We start from the raw sequence: 20,949 nt of genomic DNA, 5'->3' as shown, positions 1-20,949 counted from the left end.
CTTGCCACACGTCAGTGCGACGTTACTTGCAATCGACCCTAGTATTGTAGGAAATGAAGTTACCTACTTACCTGTAATCCTCCTAGACTACAGTATTAAACCGAAGCGCACATGCGCTAGTATACAGTGTGTGGTTGTATAGTTAGACGGACCAAGCGACGGACATGCAGGTGTAGCGTGCTGAGATTGCACTCGTGCCGAGATTGTATTTTTCATGTTCGGCGACTGCTCGCGCGTTGAAGTCAACATCCGGTGTGCCGAGACTGTTCATATTTTCGGGTATCATTATATATATTGAACTCATTTTTGGGGTTTCTTGCCTACGTCATAGCTACGCGTGTGCACTCAAATTTCTTAGGCCTGTGACTGTGACTAGCGTCGATGCATGATTTTATTCAAGCAAAGCTCTATAAAGCTATTGATAATGACGCATAGTCGCTAGTATGGCGCGCCAGGTGTGTCAAGAGTCGTTTCGTCGGCTCATTGATGTCGACTCGTCAGCTCATTGATGTACGTCGTTTCGTCGGGTCATTGATGTCAGCGGGTGGCCCCAGCGCTTCACTCGAACGAGTGTCTTTACGGGATCGCGTGTCTATCAAGAAACCGGTGTTTGTCTCTACTTTCTGTCAAGTGCCACGCAAAAGGTTCGCCGACAACTCCGCACTGGCACACAAGTCACAACATTCGTTCGCATGCAGGCAGTTATGGCGCGCCACTTGTGCCATAATTCGCTATTTCCACTGAAGTAGAAATAAGTCTACTTCATTGAAATGTCTAATAGAGTTGCAGCTACCTACAAAAGCTGCCGCCGATGACCTCAACGCTTCACACAGACCAAAACCTCCATCTCAAAGGTCGCTAGCCAAGACAGAGAGATCTTATACGCATACGTTTGCGATGGCTGAAGAGACGGTGAAGTAGACAAGCCGTTCGGCCAGTACTACAACCGTCGACACGAGTCAAGCCTCCGGCATCCTAATGTGCCATGGGGAGCGAGAGTGGTCGATTATTTCTGCTAAACTGCGCATGACCGAGTGCTGACTACGCTGCACGAAGGTCGTCCTGGTATGGTGAAAATAACAGGCCAGGCCTTGATCGTTCGTTTGTTTGGTGGCCTAGTATTGACGTAGGCATCGAGACTCTACTATGAGGTTGCAAGGGCTGTCAAAAAACAGCAAATTCGCCAAGACACGCCCTCTGCATCGTTGAGAATTTCCAGCATTCGTGCGGCAACGACTTCACGTAGATTTTGCAGACCCTTTGCTTGGAAACATGTATTGTACTCGCTAGTGATTGATGCATAAGTGGCCGGAGCAAGATGAAGAATACCACAGCTACCTTTGCGCCATCTTTGTGCGCATGAGGCTTCCCCATCAACTCCTGTCCGACAACGGACCACAGTTCACACAGGAATTCTTCCAAAATTTTATGAAGCGAAATAGTGTTCGCCACGTTACCGGCCGGCGCACCGTATCACCCCGCCTGCTACCAACGGTTGGCAGAGCATTTGGTACAAAGTTTCAAACGTTCTATAAAGGCTGAGAAAAACAACATTACGACTCAACACAAGGTGGACAGATTCTCGCTCTCGTACCGCATAGCACCCCAAACGACCACGGGGAGGAGCCCGCCGGAATCCTTGTTCAACCGCAGCCTGCGTCAAAATTAGACCTGACCAGACCTCCATATGGAGACGTGGAAGTTAAAGTCTTGAAGAATGAACAAAATCCTATGCGATGTTTTGAACCGTCGGTGATGGTGAGAAACTATAGAGAAAGGACCCTACGTGCATGGACAGAGGGCCGGGACAATCATAGACCAAATAGGACCAGTATTCTACATTGTGGCCACCGATCATGTCGTTCACAGGAGACACACAGACCGACTGCGACCAGGGAGAAACCAAGTCACTGCAAAGGCAATGACATCGGCGGAACAGGAATCGGTGATCTCTAGACCTGGAGTAGAGCGCGGCCCCGTTCCTCGGACACCATCATATTCCGGACGCGAGTTCTCAGTTATCCGTTTTTGAACGCAGTCCCTAACACATCATAAATGTAGGTATCCGAGTTGTAATTGAGCACACCAAAAGAGAGCATTGTACCTCTTCTCTGCTTAGAGTGAGATTGAAAACTGTGCGGAGCCTTGCATACCCCGTTCATCGGACAAACGCATCGTTCACCGGACAGTAGCGTTTATATTGCACACACGCATCCTTCAGCCTAGTTACTTATATATCGCTAATCAACAACTCTTTACCTACAAATCGTGTTGTTACCCTGCATGTCAGCCAAGATCTGTATGAGTTACAGTCGGTCAAACGCCCGTGGTAACGGCCCCAATTGCAATCGTCGGACTCCCATTTTCTTACCTTCCTACCTTCTCAGCAACAGCTCTAGGTTTCAAATAACTGCCGTTGATTAAATTCAGCTATTTGAAACGCCGCAGAACGCAGAGCACTTGCCTAGAGTGCTTGATGGCAATTCTGAGCCATTTCTACAACCACGCTCCCACTAGGACGTGTAAAAGATGTCGCTTGAACGAACTAGCCATTCAACAAAGAAGACGACAACCGAAACCGACGAGAGGGCAGGATTGAAGTGCTAAAACGCTCTTTTACCCTTCGCAAAGAAAGTCGATCGCTGCGTAGCGCGCGTTGACAAGGACTTGACGTAATCTAATTCAACTTACCTAGGAGAAGCAGGTGTGAAGGTTCTAGCTGCTCTGATAGTAAACAAAGTTCCTGCATTCAGTACAGCTGGTTGTACCAACGATGACGTGCTGCACTCGTGACGGTGCAAGGTCAGGCAAAGGTAGATATCAAACTGAGATAGAAACACCTGCACAGTTTTAGTCAGAGCCAAGTAACAATTTAGGGGCCTTGAAAGGAAAGCACGGGCTGTTCTTGTGCGAGTTGGGAGAATGTGCCCACCGCAAAGCTCGAACATGGATGACGTGAATCGTCTGCTACATCCGGTGCATCAAGCCTGTGCAGTTGCGCTGCAAGACACTCGGAAGTTCAAATTCTTACGCTGGGAAGACTAGACAGTACCTGAGGGCTAGTAGATGCCAACAGAGTGAGCTTGTCAGCAGAGATCGAAAATTCAGCAGTTTCCGCTAATAACCGTTGCTGAGTCAAATAAAGGTCAAACGAATTGGGGGCCGTACGATATTTCCTTCCAACTCTCTCTCTCTCATGACATTATTACCTGCAGACTGCTGCTGCAAAGAAAAAACTGTCCGACGAAAGGGGCGTTACCTCGAGTCAATGAGCGTGCGCTATCTCTCCTGGAGAGTAGCAAACGGAGACTGTGATAGTGTTGTTGTGTTAGCTAGTCACGTATAAACCTATCTCGGGTGCGAAGTTGCAGAATGGTCTTTGCGTTTTCATGGGGGAGGTCGTGTCCGGTGAATGATGGTGGTGTCCGATGAACGGGGTCGCAGAGAAGGATCACGTTTACCGTCCTAGCGTAACCGTTTCAAGCCTTTGGAAGTCCCACGTCTGGAATCACAGTCTCTACTAATCCTTCTTACTGTGGCCTCTAGCAAAGCTCAGTCTTACTTCGTTTACTTCTTGCATGGCTGTCCGATGATTGATGGTGTCCGATAACAGGGGCGTCGCTCTAGAGACAGTCACACTGGCCACAACTACAACACCACGGGCGACGACTCTACCAACATCACCGCAAGTGCAAACGACTACATCGTCTACGCTAAATCTTGAGGTATCTCCATCACCAGAACCTGAAGAAATGAAAGGGAGCACTAACAGTGCTGAACCCTAGGCGACGAGAAATTGACCTCATTCCAGTACCGAGTACTTTGGTCCAAAACTTGTTTATACAGGTGACTGAGAAAGGACAGGCAGTCTTATCATCAAACGGCAAATCACTTCGGCGCGGCTCTTTGTAACTTTAGCCTCGCAAGGCAAGCCCTTACTGCGCAACCTCACGTGCTGTTCGCCTGCTCGCACGGAGGGAAGGAAGGCTTGGTTGCAGGACGAGATTCCCAAAACGTATTGGGACTTCGTGTTGAAATTAGAGACGTTGGCTTACTGACAATGGGACTTGTCGTTAATTAGGAGACTAGAGACGAGGGAGAGTAGAGTAGAGTTAGAGTAGCAAGTAAGCTGCATTAGTGGGTATTGCGCATGCATGTACAAGAGATATGGCGGAATACAGCAGTGCTTTCACCTTTAGGAAATTGCGTGTTCACGCTAACGACAGAACAAGATGAAAACACGCATCCGCACCTACGTCTAGTTTACAAGTAACCATATGCATAAAACTTTATTTCTCAATTTTGGTTGAATTTAGATTGGACATGCCGCAATGGTTGAAATTTTGTTGAGTTGCATTACAGCTGCAATATTTACGTATCCAACTGAACTTAACACCTGACCATCAGAGTGCGTTCAAGAAATCCCATGGTACAAAGCACGTTACCGCATGTCCCACCCCACATACAAGCAAAGACAGTGAGTGAACCGCAGTATGTACTATTACGTAGAATCATAAAACTTCCATATTCTATCGCATTAAAACTAAAAAACACCAGTTGCAAACAGCCGCAGCAGGTCATCACATTCAATGCTGATAAAAAAAAAAGATAAAGAACTTTCCACTCGTCCAATTACAACTGTAAGTATAACTACTATGCCTTCTGTTCTTTGGCATTTCGTGCGCAGTCCCTGGAGCAAAACACTGTGTCCTCTCTAGGAAGAAATTTCTTGCCAATAAGAGAAACTTGGCAAAACGAGCAATGGAAACACTTGTCACTTCCATGCCAACTTAGATTTCCGTGAGAAAGATGTGGAGCATCAGCAGGAATTGCCAAACCACATGACTAAAATCAGAGTGTGTATAATTTTCAAATGAACAGCTGTCGCCATAAATAGCACCTTACATGACACAACTTGGAAAAGCGTAAATCGAAACAAGTAAGACAATAGGGATGAGACTCATGTGTGATGTAGCGCTGGCCACCCAGTTGAGCGTCACATTCCCAACAACAAAAGTGCTTCAAATGCCAGTTCTTGTCCTCCGCTCGAGTGTACTCTCGAGAAAAAATGAGCTACACAACACATGACCAACACACCAATTACCCATGCACGTGTTAATGCATATGGAAATATTGACAGCTCAACGATCCATATTCTAGATACAATAGACATCATCCCTAAACTAAATTCGGATACTATTTAGAAAGGTCCTACGTTAAGCTGATAAAGCCCTATCAACTGTGTTCTGCAATACTGCTAACCCAATAAGAAGAGATGTCTCAGTGTTCTCTGATCACTTTTTGCTCCATCAACGTCTTACTACAAACAAAATGATTGCTAATAAGTTTTGCTTAAAGACTGCATGTTTACAAAATCAAAGGCTAATTGTTGAGCAAAGCATTATTTATTTGATTTATTAAGTTAACTCACACTACATTTAATAAAAAGTTACAACTTTTAGCATACGTTAAGCTTCTACAGGCCTGGTACTATAAAACAGAATCACTTGGCACCAAGTGACATCACATAAAGATGATGTAAAATGTGCAAGTATTGATATGTACATAACATGCAATTGAGAAAAAGCATCTACTACAGGTATCACAGCACCCATTCACTCAAAGTCTAATCTCGTCCACATTTGTAATACAACTCTTATAAAACAATACAGCACATCTCTAAATGCACTACTCACCTCATCACAAGCTGCACAGCGGGGCTTTACAGCTTCTGCATAATGACGGCCACAATAAAGCTTGTCGTCTTTCCAGAAGTAAATTAGATCAACGAGCAACTCTTCACACTGGTTACACACAAAGCACTTCGGATGCCAACAAGCTTCTTCTCCAGCCTTCTCAGCAAACACAGCACAGCTACCGACAGCAAGAACCTCTGAGCACTTTGCACAACACTGTAATACCAACAAGGTTAGATTCACATATGTCTTAAACTTGTGCACACTCCAAAAAATGCTTACTGACCCACTGACTGGCATCACTCTCTACACTGCAGTCTTTAACAGCAGCTCTTCCAACAGCAACTTCTTGCTGCTGCTGAAGAAATTCACTCATTTCCTGTTTTTCATACTCGGTCAAATTGTCACACAAAGAAGAGTCAGTATCGTGAGCAGGAAGTTGGTGAATCAGCTGTTTCGAACGATACATGTGACCATCGGTACCCTTCAGTGGTGTCTTTGTCGCTGGCAATTCTTTCATGTATTTCTCAGCCTGTACAACAACCATAAACATTGTGTGCATAATCAAACGGCTCGTTTTGTACCAAAATTTTATCGACATCGGGTGTCCACGAATACTTGGCAGACAATGCAATGTCCCTTAAAATACAAAATTTCAATCATTTCAACACAAATGCTTCATCGCCATAACCTACTTTTTCTTTTCAACGGGCTTTGGCTCTGGTCTAGACCTGAACAATCGTCCAATAACTTTCGTCACTTTAGTGTCTTCTGTATTGTGGATGTCATGATCTTCACGAAAGCACTTGCAGTTCTTACAGATCTTTCTGTGGTTTGACAATTCATGAACAATCACTGTCCAAGTACTAGTTGACACCACCAGTCACTTGCCTCCAGTAATGCAATTCAAATCCAGGACAATCATCTCCACAAATGAGACAAGCTGCACCGAAGTCCACATCGTGTACTAGCAAACCCTGAAGAACGTATCAAATTAGTTATATCGTTCAGATACATAAACCACTTAAAAGCAAAGTACAGGAACAAAACTATACAGCCAACACTAATAATACCAATACAGTCCGAAATTATCATTATTTATCATTGATGACTAAATAAGAATAATAAACAACAATACCAACACCAAATTTTTTCTCTGTATATTGCCCTTTAAAGGCATATTTAGACAGAGCAACAGTACAGTTACTGTACGGTCAGTACAGAACATATCTACAGTTACTAAAAAGGGTATAGTACACAGATTGTTGAACCGTACTGCATAGGCGTAGAAACGAGTCACTCAGTGGGGCTGAAGGGGCTTGGCCCTCCCAATAATTCTTGTGCGCCAGTGCTGTGGAGTCTTGAGCCTATAATTATTGTGTGAGATAAGCCAGCGCTAGCCTTGTCCCCAGACTCTCTCACACTAGTCTTGTCCGGTGCCCGTATGACAATTCCAAGCACAAGATTGTCATACGAGCACCGGACAAGACTAGAACGAGAGTCTGGGGACGAGGCTATGCCAGAGCGTGTGCTAGCCTTAAACTTCCAAACCTCTTAAATCCTGCAAGATCTCCTACTTGCTGATGAAGTAGCAGTTGCTAATCTCATAAGCAAATGTGCATGGCCATCAACAAATAGATTTATGACTTCCCATAAAAGCCGTTCACTGTAGTACAGTATAATCCTGATAAGTTAATCAGCAAGAGGTTTAAAACATGTTCTCATCTGATGCATACTTCCACTCAGTCAATGCACAAGACAAGCATACAACACTGAACAGAGCTGTCTATATTCATGCCTATGGATATCGGTGAAGTGGCAATCTAATCCAAATACAGCAGCAGGCAAAAGGGCTTCAAAGCAACTACTGTAGTCGTAAAGTTGGTGAAAATGATTTATTAACTATGCATTCTCTAAAATGGTCTCTCCTCTCTGGCCTTTCAAGCAAACAATGTGTCTTACAAGATGGACTGTACGCAGTTGTTCAATTACTGCACTGCTGGCAAATTAAAATATCCTTCTCTTTCTACAGCACTGCAAAAATATACTGCAAGGTGCTTGTTTCAGTGGCGTAGCTGGGGATAGTACTTCTGTACTAAAACATTTTAGTACGACCCTCATCTCCTTCCTATGTGATCTCTGTGTTGTCTACCAGAAGTCAAAGCACAAAACCTGTGAAACTGAAACTGTAAAAGTGTAGTTTGTTTCTCTATTATCCAGTCTATTTTTATCAATATTTTGCTGCTTATTCATTGAGGACAATAGCCCGTGGCCTCTGTGGTTGCTACGTTTTAATTAATGATTACTACTGCTGTAACATGCACATATAGTATGAAGACACAAAAGACATATCTTTACACTTTACACTGCTCTCCCAACCTTAGCTTTGGAATCCCAATGCACACTTGCCTACCTTTGGTCTGGAATTTTAAGTGTATGTCTCTTTAGGGAACCCCAGCAATGCCCTGTGTTTTGCATATAATACAAAAATTTTGCAACAGTTTCACACACCAAAGTTTTAAGCTTCAGACAACTACCGGTATGTGATGTGTACCCTGTATGTAAAGATGGCCAAAGATGATCAAAGACTATGGCATGAAGAGAGATACAAAGTCAATTAAGAAACAGCCAGCCTAATATCCCGTAAAATATCTAATCAATCTATGTATCATTAATCCTAGCTTTACTATAAATGTCACCAGTTCTAAGTTCTGTCTTGAAAGTCCTTCTTCATCTTACATAAACAAGAGCATGGCTAGAATGCCCGCACAACTAAAAATAGCTGTGTTATTACTAACGTATTAGACCGAATTCTGTTGTTGACACAAAACACAAAATACAACTGTTAGAAAATAAAAAGCACCAAAGTGCTAAACCCTTGGCTGCTACCTTACTAACATAGCAGGTGTACAACAATGCAAATACATCATGAGATACAAGGTCACATGGACATCACTAGACACCACATGCCAAGACATGTCTAATTAGCTAAACAGCTTGTGTTGTGTTGTAAATCGCAACTCTAAATTATTTGTGCGTCATGCTACACTTAGATAATTTGCGACATCCATTCTTGTGACAATGAGAGCATGCGAAGTAGGCATAGTGAGTCATCGAGTTGGTCATCCGCCACATAACGGGCCAGCATTACTGTACGCGAGCACTTACGCGCCTTGAGTAAAAGAGTTATTAAAGGTGCCCGCTCACAAATTCATGGGCACTCGCAGACACACCCACACAAACTTGAAATCGCGCCTTTATCAACACATTTACCATTTACCAGTTTGAAGTAGCTTGCTGTTGAACGACAAAGCGATTTCTCGATCTTTTCCTTGTTGCATGTGACCCGAAAATGGATCTGGAACTTCGAGACCAGTAGCTAACATGCACGATAGATACGCAATCTGCATTGTTGGTGGCGTCCGGCACCTCTCCAAGGCTACTTTCACGCTCCGAGTTTCGGATGCCATCACGATAGTGCACAATAATGCTCTGGATTCCACCCATTTTTGGGTCATGTGCAACAAGAAAACAATTGAGAAAGCGTTTTGTCGTTCAACAGCAAGCTATTTCAAGATGGTAAATGGTAAATGTGTGGATAAAGAACCTAACACACTTGACATTAGCTTACTCAAAATGTCAAGTACAAGGAGCAAAACTGCCGTGGTGCACAAGAATGCGATTCGCATTTCCCTTTGCACTATGCACCCAAGATGTTCACTTGCTTTGCTTCGTTAGGACACAACTTGAAATCGTGGCATGATTTCAAGTTTGCGTGTGTGTGTCTGCCCGTGTGTGGTGAATCTTGAGTGAGCACCTTTAAGCTCAATTCAAACCCACAAACTTACAACCATCATAACGGTTAGTCATGGCCCCATTTTTAATTAATGTCCCAACAACAAAAACTTTCTTCCAAGCTGTTGAGGACAATTGCTGCCTACTTAGAACTAGGTAACGACAACCGTTGCTATACAGACATCTGAAATATACAAAGTCAGTCAGACATACAAGATACAGAGTCATGATCGAGACCAAGACTGACAAACGTGTATCCGCTTGCAGGCTAGAACTTCCTGTTCTGAGTACCATAGACACGCTGCTAGTCTACACCTTGAGGAAGTCAATTGTAAAGTTACTAAGTCACTGACTAAATTCTACTCCAGCTTGCAACAGTTGAACACCCTGTTACCTCCTCGCTTTCTCATCAGTCGTCACCAAAATACTTACAAATTACCTGTATTGCAGCGTGGTCAACGAACAACAATTACAATCTGCTCTTTTCATATTTACTTTTTATTTTCTGAAATAAGTATTTTCACGGTATATAAATTTTAAAAATTTCCCGAAAAGGTGGAAACGACTAACAGCTGATCTCCTTTCTACGGCTTTATGTCTACATATTGTCGAGTTTTCCGCAGTTTGACGAAAGCCTGACTCAGTTACAACATGGAACAGCGTTGGTTCGGCAGCATGCATGCCAGCCATCACATTGAAACGTGTAACGAAATAACAGAACAGCACTACGACTAGCAACTGTAACTATGTGACGACGTCACACTAGCGACAACGAGCGAGCGCTTCGAGCACAGCGGCTTGACGGACGCCTATGCATAACTAGAACCTAGTAGTAACGCATTGACCTGGAACTGCCTGTCTTACCTACTACAAATTCACCTTTTGCGCAGCCACTTCTCGAACGGACTTCAACTTTCTCCTCTCTGGAACAGACATAGGGTAAATGTAAAACCACACCCTATCGCATATCCCGGATGTGATAACACCCGACACATTGCTATGTCCCGTACAAACAATGGCGGCCGAGTTAGAGAAGATGGTATCTGACGAACGCATCCCTGCTTCTAGGGACGTCGCCAGTGAGGTACGTTTTGCAATTTTGTATCACTCGAGATCTAAACAGTGTGAGCAAATTACAATTAAACATTGCTCCAAAGTCCGCTATTGTTGTACTTCGTGGTAATTGTCTATCTAGTCTACATACCGACTTTTTCTCAGTGTAGTAGACTGAAAATGTTGATGTTTGTGACCTTGAGAGAACTTCTCTTGTTTGTCGTTGCCATAACACGTAGATTAGACTTTGTCGTCTTATTATTGTTTGTCTGTCTACGTTTGAAGTGAAAGTGTTATAAGCGCGCGCGCGCGTACACACACACACACACACACACACACACACACACACACACACACACACACACACACACACACACACACACACGTCTTTTGGGCATGCTCATTTATTCATTATTATTACTTTATACGTATATAGTATTGTTATGCATGACTTTTTGAGGTGATAATATTATTAACGTGTTTCAAAATAAAATTTGGAAGAACTAGACAGTGTCTTGTTGTTTAGTGATTGGTTTAGGTATTTTCAAGTTGTGAATGTTCTATAACTTAAGTCTTTGTTGTTATGTAGTCTTTTAAGAGCACAAAATCTAGTTAAGTTTACACAAGTTTGTTTCAATGGTGTAATTGTCTGCTTGACTGCCAAGTTTATGAACACTTATTGTTTGAACTGGACAATTTCAGCCATGAGCCATAAGAAACGGGACTTTTGTAAGGTCACGAGACTTGCGAGTAGTGTACTCTAAATGTATAAGGGTGAACTGACTTCCGGTCTGCGGGGTATGTGTGTGGATAGATATGTGACTATGTCTGTCACGCTCGAGAGTGTGCTATGCCCTCAATGCAGTCTTATCATCTGGTGGTGTTTGCAAGTTGTCGTACATGGCGACCACAGACAATGGCAGACTGCTAATTAGATGCACAAAATGTTATGAAAGAGTTTTTTCCAGAACAGTGTAATTTATGTTTGCGACTGCCAGGTTTGTCAGAAATATTAAAACAGCAGAACTTATGTTATCTGTAGAGAAGAAGAGAACAGGTGCTGTTGGTTTAGGCATCATCTTCATCTAGGCCATGAAGTAGTGGTTATTATTTAGTAGTATTGCTCTTTGCACATGATATTGTGTTGCACACAGGAGGAATAAGCAGTGTGTGCTTACATAGTGAAAGATGCTTGTTTTAGATTGTTTTGATGCTATGTTCTGACGATTTGTTGAAATTGATGTAGGCTGTAAGATACTCAGTCTGAATAATTTTACCAACTTTATCATTAGCTATTCTGCTGTTTGTGTATGTTGGAGTAAGAAGTCATCACTTTAACTTAATTAAATAGTAAAATGATAATGAAACATGATCAAGCACTCTTTTTGTGCTTTTTGTGTGAAAACTATTGCATGAATTGACTTGTGTTGGTCTAACTAGATATTATTAGTATTGCTCTCAGATGTACATATATTGATTATGTATTAATTATCAGTTCAGCTGTTTGTAATCTGTTTCTGACTGTGCCATAGTTGCCGTGATGTCACCAGGCAGTTTGGTTACTAAAATACTTAATGCCTTAAATAAGTATTTCAGCTTTATTTAATTATGCCTTTTAGTATTAGTCACTATTAAACTCTGACCTTTAATTGAATTGCTTCTGTTAGGTTTATGCTGTTTGTTATACTTCTATTGTGAAGTACATAGCCATTGTAATCAATTGTTGTATTATCTTTATGTAGCTTCAGGAAATTCATCAACTTCGTCGATTCTTTGAGAGAGACTTGGATGAGCTAGCTCCTAAAATTGACAGCTACAAGCAGCCTCCTCGATTATACTTAGAAGTAGGTCTTTGTGGGAAATGCACAAAGGAATAAGAAGACATTGTTTCCATAAACATAATGTAGAGTTGCTTTAATTAATCAACACCTTGTATCAGGAATATCATGAATTGACTGAGAAAGTCAGTGAATTGTCTGCTAAAGAAAAGTTATTGACCAAAGTTGTTGTTGAGTCAACACCTGACCATCAGAAAGGAAGGGAGTCTCCCCTGAGGTCACACGTAAGGGCATATTTGCCCCACAAACAGAAATCAACGGTGAGGAAGTAGAGTTGTATTTTAGACACTTATGTTGAGAATTAGTATTAAATAGAATAAGGGTATCAACTAAGGTACAACAGAACTTGCTTATAAGAATGCAGCAGGGGTGGCAAGGTAGATTATCTAATAAACAGGTTTCAGGAAAGCAGTTTGCAATTCTTGACCTTAAATTTATGTGCTTTTGGTTCATAGTGTTGTTCTTGTACTGCCACTTAAGTAAGGTTTGTTTAACATTAATGAATTTGTATCTGACTGATTTGTGCCTTTGAACATAAATTTGTGTGAAGAAAAGATGATATCAGACTTTGGCAATATTGAAATCTGTGGCAGTGTGACCAGCCAGGCATTGTGTGTACTATTTCATACAACAACAGTTTGATGATAAACTTAATTTGTTTATTAACTTCATGCATATTGATTGGCAGATTTAAAGGAAGACTGTTCTAATGACTGAATTCTAAAAGTTCAAGAATGCTGAATGTCTGTCTGTCTTGTTGCAGAATGTGTGTCTAACATGACTTTAACATCCTCAGACTACAAAAGTTGGGAGTAGTTGTAACAGTATCAACTTATGGAAAGTGCACGGAAGAGTTATGCCTTAATATCTCATTTAACTATTTTTCTGGCAAATAAAGAAACTAAGTAGCAAAGGTATTGAAATTAGTATGCATACGTTGCAACACATATGCAAATATGTTGTGTCAGTGACTGAATGATTGGATGGATATTATGTGTAATATTTGTTTACTACTGTAGTAAAGGAAGTGATGTGTCATTAGCCTTGTCAGGCACATGTTTCAGCAGTTAAGTGTAGCATGATAAAGTATTTCTGTACTCAGATAGTACAGTTGTACCAAGTTTACTTACAGGCTCAAGAATGACAGAGACTTAATAAAGCTCTGCGGTGTTTAACTAATAGTTATTTGAGTTCTTTGGTCAACTGAATAGGACTGCTTCAAGCTCACATTAACTTTGTGGGCAATAGTAAGTTTGCACAGTTATGTATGATTATGATTAAAGTTCATTGCGCATTCTCAATTCTGTTTCAGTTTGTGTCCTCGACATTGTCTTTTAGAAATGCAATTGAGAGAGGTTTTTATGAGTTTGTGTATCACTTTCCTGTATATGAGTAGATACTGTAGATATGGTGTATACTTACATCTGAGGTGTCAAACTTTAAGCATTTTTGCAGTCTCAGAGGTTTAGAATGATCAGTGCATAAGTTTTTGAGTTGATGTCAGTTTATTATAATATCAAGAATAGTCATGAACAGTTCAGAGTCCTAAAGTTGTTATACATGTATAAGTGAGATCTTACTGCATATGGTTTCACATCTAGGACCAACTAAAGTTAGAGTTTCAGGTGCTTACTTTGAGTTATAATTATGCATCGCTTATCTGTTGAAAGGTTACTTTCTCATTTATCTTTAAGTAAACTGTTTGAGACTAAATTGCACAGGATACAGTAGTTCACATACATTTTTTTAGTAATCTATCGTATAATCCATAGTTTAGACATCGTGCAACAACCACTTGCTTATTGATCTTTTTGTGTGTTCAGGTTGTCGTCAGACCAAATGTCACTGTTCAAGAAGCTTTCCAGAAAGCAATGCGCATGAGAGGACTAACATGTGAAACTTGCTTAGTATATCGTCTTGATCATAGGATGTTGATTCCGTGGGACACGAAACTAACAGAACTTGATGGAAAAGAGGCGAGATGAGCACTCATCAAACAATAGTTACACACTGATTGTCTCAACGTTTGTTTATAGATATCTGTTGAGTATCGTGAAGAGTTTCAGTATGCTACTACAATTGCACATAATTTTGTAAGTTGAGTTTATAGTTTACCTTGGATTCTTGTGTTTGTTTGAGTAGCTGGCCATTATTCTAAATTTTAGTACTTGTTGTACATGATATAATGGAAGACAGTTTTTACCTCTGCTAGGATGATGTATCACAACAAGGGCTAAAATTTGTCAGAGTTGGAAACTTTGTCTTTCAAAATTTTCCCAAACATTATTGTTTAGTTTTGGAAAACTTAGTTTTGTAGTAATCGTGTATGTACAAAGTGTGCATGTATTTGGTTGTCAAATTTTGTACTTTGTATTAGTCTCTTTGTTTTTTCCATCTCAACACCAAGTCTAAGTACAACTGGAAGGAACCTCTTGATAACAAGGTTACATCAATGACAAAGCCATCCTGATGGCGCATGGTAGTCTATCTTTTCATTAGTTTGACCACCCATCAGGATCTTTTATTAATTCCAGCTTAGGCATCATAGAGGGTGTTCACACGGACATCTGGACTAACCATAATTAGGCTAACTATGATTAGGCCAACATTAACACAAGTGCATTCACATCGCTAACTATGATTAATAAACGTGGGCACGTGAGTGTAATTAGTCTCGACAGTTTTCATCCGTCATATCCGGCAAGAATTTGCATGAATTGTCTTGACGAATCCATTGCTTTAGGTTTTTGAAGAGGGAAGCATTTAGTTTGCTTTCTCTGGCAGCTCTTTCAGGGACGGCAGGAAGTTGTCACATGTACAGACACGCATGTAGTATACATCTGTCTGCGCTTCCGTATGCGTCACCTGTTGTTGCTGCGTTTGTACGTTTAAACATAGAACACCACATCAGAAACATTGGCGGCATGCTCTTCTTGTATACTACCTCACGTGCCAAAGTCATGTGCAACCACTAACGCCACTAATGTGGTTGTAATACTACTCTTTACGGCGTTAAAATGGCGTTATACTAATCATGATAAGGCCGATGTGAACACGCTCATAGTAATTATTAGTATGTTTGTTTACCACTTGCAGCAAGCCTTACATAAGTTGCCAAAATTAAAGATGTTTCTGTACATGATGGGTAAATTTATTGTTACACAAATTTATTGTTTCAACTCTTAGAAGTCTTACACTGAACTTGTGTAGTATGGAAAGTGTACTGAGAAAGAAGTTAGACAATACCCATTCTGCATCCTTGATGTTAGCTAATTTGCACAGTAGAGAGAGTTAAGTTTTTGTAACATGGCTACATTAGAATTGTTCTTTATGGCAATGCATTGGCCTTAGGCGATACTTATTGGCCGGTAATTATCTATACTATGGTAAGTGAGAAACAACTCATTTTTTGATCCTTTCGCTATTGACTTGTTGATCAACTGATGTTCAGAAGTGAAAACTACCCTTTAATTAATTAATGGAAGTTGAGGAAATTTTGTTTTTATGAGTGAGGTCTAAAGATTCTACAAGAGCTACAGAGAGCTCTGATTTCCTATAGTTACAATGACCGAATTTCTTATTGTTATTGTATGTATGCGTTATTATGTGTGTGTTGCTATTGAAGTAAACACATGGTTATGGCTTGCTGTATTTGTTCAACAAGCACTGATTGCCCAACTGAAGAAGATTATTTCAGGCTTTAGGTCGGTTTCCTTATTTATCCAACAAGGAGACAATACAGGTGCCAGTTAGTACCGACATATTCCAGAACGAAAGGAATGGATTTGCTGCTTTTTCAGAACTTCAGGAAATAATTATGTTTCATAAATTGGTTGCTTGTTAGAGTAATATGACTTGAGACATTGGTTGATTTTTACAGTAATGTCACACGGAGACCTAATTTTTTTATTGTGAATCAGCGGTTTTTATTGACGTACAAATTTACAGTTTGCAGTAAGAGCATTGCTGTCTATTAGTTATTATTGCACATTATTTGGCTCATAATGCAGTTACCATTTGAGTGTAGTTGTTGATGTGCAAACAGAGAAACTACTATTGAGTGGGAAGCTAGCTGACAGTAGAAACAATTATCCATACTTTAACAGACTCACTGGCTTGACACATTCTGTCACTTATTAAAATGGGGGCATGATTAATCTCTTTCGGGTGTGTTATTGCCATTAGCAGGTACTCTCAGGAAGCTGCATGTTGTCAGCAGATTTATGTTGATGATCATACAAATTGTTGATTGATTTTGGTTGTATTAGGTTCGTAAGACATATTTTACCCTTACCTTTTGTGACATCTGTCGTGGTCTGCTTTTAAATGGATTTCGGTATGATTCTACTTTCAGAAAGTTGTACAGTGTTACTTGATGTTTTTGTTTTGTGACAGATGTCAAACGTGTGGGTACAAATTTCATCAGCGATGTGCTAGCAATGTTCCCACTCTTTGTACTCATTCGGATCCCGACAATTTTTACAGGCAGTTAGTTCACTGTGTAATTGATTAGTCTTATTCACTGCTACAAGACATAGTATTGCTTAAATAGACTGTTGGCTCGGAACAATCCTGAACAGCAGCTGGTCAGGAGCAGAGGACAAGATGCAGATGCAGATGCAGAACTTGAAGAAGTGGAGAGTCCTCTTGATGTTGACACTGTTGAGCTGCGGCGGCACTCCAACGATAGTCAGGATAGTGATAAACTACTCATGAGGGAAAGAACTCACTCGGCACCTAATGTAACATATGTTCAGATCACAAAACACAAAATAGAAGTGAGGTCGTACATATACAGTTAGTCAATTTGAAAGTCACGTTATAGTTGGTTTTAGCATCGGCTCAAACATTCCGTGTCTTTAGACAGTAGGTTTTCAATATGATCAATTTACTGTTGGTATACTGTGGTTTTTCTTGTTCCAAGCTTCGGCAGCACAGGCTGATGATCGTCATGTTGATTCTGGCAGGAGAGCAGCAACTCTCTCTTCTACATCAGCAAGTAGAGAAGTTGACAAGTTTAACACACTTCCTTGTATGCTGTTGCCTCTGTTCATCATGCTATTTCTATTTGGTTACATTCGGTGTATTTAGCACTATCTAGTGAAAGTCTTTTGTCTTCTAATCACGGTCGTTCTAGTCAACATAATATACCTCCCACTACTCCACCTGCCAGCCTCAGTGGTGGTCCAACTCCTTCTCCTCCTGTCAGTTCAATGAGAGAAACGGATATCTTTATGCCAACTAACGTAGTGGGAAGACTTCGAAGTTCAAAGTCAGTCGATCTTGGACATGGCAAAGAGAAGCATGCAAGACCAAGATCTAAGACAGCCCCAGAACAGAAGAGTAGTAAGCAGGTAAGTGAAATTGTAGGGTAGGTTGACGTTTATTGTAATGTTAGTATAATTATGAATCTCAGTGCTGTGCTGTAACTGTAGCATGATTTGTGTGCCTCCTAATTGGTTTTGCTTCCACATGCATTTCTGTTTTGTTACAAATTAACGAATTGACACGATCGCAACTATATATTTACCAAACACTTGTTGAAAGAACCCTTCACATTTTACACACTATGACATTGTGCGTTGACACATGTTGTGCAGTATTCTGCTGTTTCTAACATATTCATCAAGAAATTACAGTCTGCTTTCAGAAGAGTTTTTGAAGAGCTATGCTTTGATTGTTTGTTGGTCAGTGGGTCCGTTGGCTCATCATGAAGCTCAGGATTAAATTCATTTTTTATGCTTCAGAATATGCTTGGCTCTCGTTTCTGCCCATATTGAGTGCTGTGCAGACCGCAAAGCACACGAGCCAACTTGAATTGATTTTTGCCATCATTTTAGAGACCATTTAGAGAATATGTTGTGAACAGCAATCTACGTTGTGAGTGATGACGCTGATGTGGGAGTACGAGGTAATGGATGAAGTGAAGACTCTTTTGAGTTGTCTGCAGATAGTTGGCTTTCAATAGTCTGACAATTTGCAGTGCCCCTCCTGTCGACCAGCTACACAAGCCAGTTAAATCTACTATGCTCCCGTATAGGTCAAACTCTAGGCATACCTTGATTTGGTTGCCCACATGTTGCTTGCTGTTTTCCGGCAAATGTGTTCTTTCCTATGTCTTGTTGATACGTTTGACATCTACACAATTGGCCAACTGTTTCTCTGACCAGCATGAAATGTGGTGGTTTTCTTCTTTCAGAGACTGAAAGTCATCATTAGGATGTCCTTCAAGTTTGACATTATGACTCAAGAAAGCGAGAAAGGTAGAAAGTAATATTGAACTGGCTTTGGTATCATTCTCCACTGAATCTTGTAGTATCATGCAGAAAGAAATGTTTAGCTATAATCACATTTGAAACACCATTTACAGTATGAGCCATGAAGAGACCATCTGACTTTTTGTGTATAGCGTTCGAGACAGCCCAACGATGAATGGGAAATTCCTGACGAAATTGTGATTGGTTCAAGAGTTGGTTCTGGTTCATTTGGAACGGTATTCAAAGGACAATGGCACGGTATGATAACTGTTATATGTAAGGCAGACGATCTATACAGTCAAGTCATTCTGATTTGCTAGGTGCTGTTGCTGTCAAGAAACTTAATGTACACGAACCGACCCCTTCACAACTACAAGCATTCAAAAATGAAGTTAGTGTCTTGAGGTTTGTACTAGTTTGGTCATTATTTGTGAAAGCTGTATGAAGGAAATGCTTGCGAACGTTGCAGGAAAACTCGTCATGTTAATATTGTGTTGTTCATGGGGTGGATATCACGACCATATTTAGCTATTGTGACTCAGTGGTGTGAAGGCTCGTCTCTCTACAAACACTTACACGTTTTTGAAACAAAGTTTGAAATGCTGCAGTTGGTTGAAATCGGTAAACAAACTGCACAAGGCATGGAGTGAGTTTACTTGTTGTCTAAAGTTGTACGGAAAAGTGTGAGTTCAGATCTGTTCAGTTATCTACATGCTAAGAAGATCATTCACAGGGATCTTAAGTCGAACAGTAAGGATTGCGTGAGAGGATTTTGCAATTTGTGTTTGCCAGTGCTGCTTTCTTGCTTCAGACATATTCTTGCAAGAAGACTTCACTGTGAAAATTGGCGACTTTGGTCTTGCCACTGTAAAAACTCGCTGGAGTGGAGAGCATCAATATGAGCAGCCAACCGGTTCAATTTTATGGATGGTATTATTTTAAGATGAAACATCTATTTTGATAGTTAATAATCGTTACCTAGGCCCCAGAAGTGATCAGAATGCAAGATCCAACACCATACAGCACTAAATCTGATGTTTATGCATTTGGCATTGTGATCTATGAACTGGTTACTCAGACTCTGCCATATCAGCATATCAAGAATCGAGATCAGGCACAGGGACTCTGGCACATTGTTTTAGTTGTAATTTAACTGCTTTATCTTTGTAGTTGATTTTTATGATCGGACGGGGCTATCTCAAGCCAGATCTTGTTAACGCTCGTAAAGATACACCAAAAGATCTTCGACGTGTGTTTGCTGACTGTGTAAAGACAAAAAGGGAAGAACGGCCAGAAGTCCGACAGGTTAAATTTTCCATAGAATTTGCTCAAGGGTTGTAAGGTGAGTCTATTGTGTAATAGATCCTTGCTCAGTTGGAGAGTCTAGTCCATTCTATTCCAAAAATACAACGCAGCACATCAGAGCCGTCGCTCAACAGAGCATATGTGCAATCTCAAGACATGCTCGGGTCGTGCTCCAGTCCTCGATCTCCTCTGGGGAGTCCTACTCCTAATCTGCCACCCTCTTCCTTTTTCCAAACTTCACAATATATGTGATTAAATATCTAGCGATCAATTAATTAATGTAAAATTAGTTGACAGTAATGTCTATAGCTATTTTGTAGTAATAGTCTGTATACAACAAGTAGAGTGAGGACTTGGTTCCACTGACTACTCATGCCTTGTTCTACAAGCGCTGGCCAATTTTTTCCAAGATGACACGAGTCTGTAGTTAGCATTTCATAATATATGCAATGTTGCTTGTCTGTCTGTCTGCCTCTCTGTCTGTCTGTCTTTAATAGTAGTTCTCTACTGAATACATCATCAAAGCTAGTACAACATAACTCGCACTAAAACATACTAAACATAACAATACGAGTCTATGGGGACCCAGCTAGTGGCCCCTCAATACAACAATGTCTGCCTGTCTGCCCATTAGTTAATCTATGACTTTTTTGTGTGCCAAGGACTGGTTTGCTCACAAATTCCTAGCGTATGCACCAGTAGAGTCTATATGTGTGTCACGTTTCTAAATATGGAGTTTGGGAGGGGCTGCAATACTATACATGGGATTGAGGGGAGGAGCTAATAATATATATTGGGAAGCAGTCATTTGGAGAGTTCAGTTCGCCGGTCAGCAAGGAGACAGGAAGAAGGAAGAGTGTGAGAGAGGAGGAGAGTGAGGGACGAGGTAGAAGATGTTCCGTGACGGAGGGACGGTGTGACTGAGAGTAACGGAGAGAGCTACTGTTAAGTTTGACATGTTTGTTGTACATATGATATATACTTGCATGCAAATATATATATATA

At 40.9% G+C, this 20,949-nt stretch overlaps 2 protein-coding genes across 2 annotated transcripts; one reads left to right on the top strand and one right to left on the bottom strand.

The window, feature by feature from the left end:
- Nucleotides 1-4,506: 4,506 nt before the first annotated feature.
- Nucleotides 4,507-10,457, bottom strand: LOC134195412 (testin-like). The gene is made up of 8 exons (XM_062664436.1): nucleotides 10,371-10,457; nucleotides 6,584-6,673; nucleotides 6,392-6,519; nucleotides 6,281-6,335; nucleotides 5,983-6,228; nucleotides 5,697-5,912; nucleotides 4,906-5,073; nucleotides 4,507-4,845 (listed from the first exon to the last, which is right to left on the bottom strand). Exons 1-8 carry the CDS (start codon nucleotides 10,425-10,427, stop codon nucleotides 4,654-4,656), a joined length of 1,152 nt encoding a protein of 383 aa, XP_062520420.1. The 5' UTR covers nucleotides 10,428-10,457; the 3' UTR covers nucleotides 4,507-4,653.
- Nucleotides 10,458-10,495: 38 nt separating this feature from the next.
- LOC134195544 (serine/threonine-protein kinase A-Raf-like) lies at nucleotides 10,496-20,522 on the top strand. The gene is made up of 19 exons (XM_062664580.1): nucleotides 10,496-10,575; nucleotides 12,287-12,388; nucleotides 12,484-12,642; nucleotides 14,206-14,358; nucleotides 14,419-14,475; nucleotides 16,651-16,718; nucleotides 16,778-16,870; nucleotides 16,935-17,160; nucleotides 17,218-17,248; nucleotides 17,307-17,414; nucleotides 17,474-17,736; nucleotides 18,792-18,897; nucleotides 18,960-19,044; nucleotides 19,109-19,285; nucleotides 19,343-19,389; nucleotides 19,451-19,569; nucleotides 19,622-19,753; nucleotides 19,810-19,944; nucleotides 20,002-20,522. Exons 1-19 carry the CDS (start codon nucleotides 10,507-10,509, stop codon nucleotides 20,194-20,196), a joined length of 2,325 nt encoding a protein of 774 aa, XP_062520564.1. The 5' UTR covers nucleotides 10,496-10,506; the 3' UTR covers nucleotides 20,197-20,522.
- Nucleotides 20,523-20,949: the final 427 nt, after the last annotated feature.

The sequence above is a fragment of the Corticium candelabrum genome, chromosome 20 (assembly GCF_963422355.1).
Source record: "Corticium candelabrum chromosome 20, ooCorCand1.1, whole genome shotgun sequence".
Taxonomy (NCBI): Eukaryota; Metazoa; Porifera; class Homoscleromorpha; order Homosclerophorida; family Plakinidae; genus Corticium; species Corticium candelabrum.
This window is presented reverse-complemented; position numbering and strand designations above follow the sequence as displayed.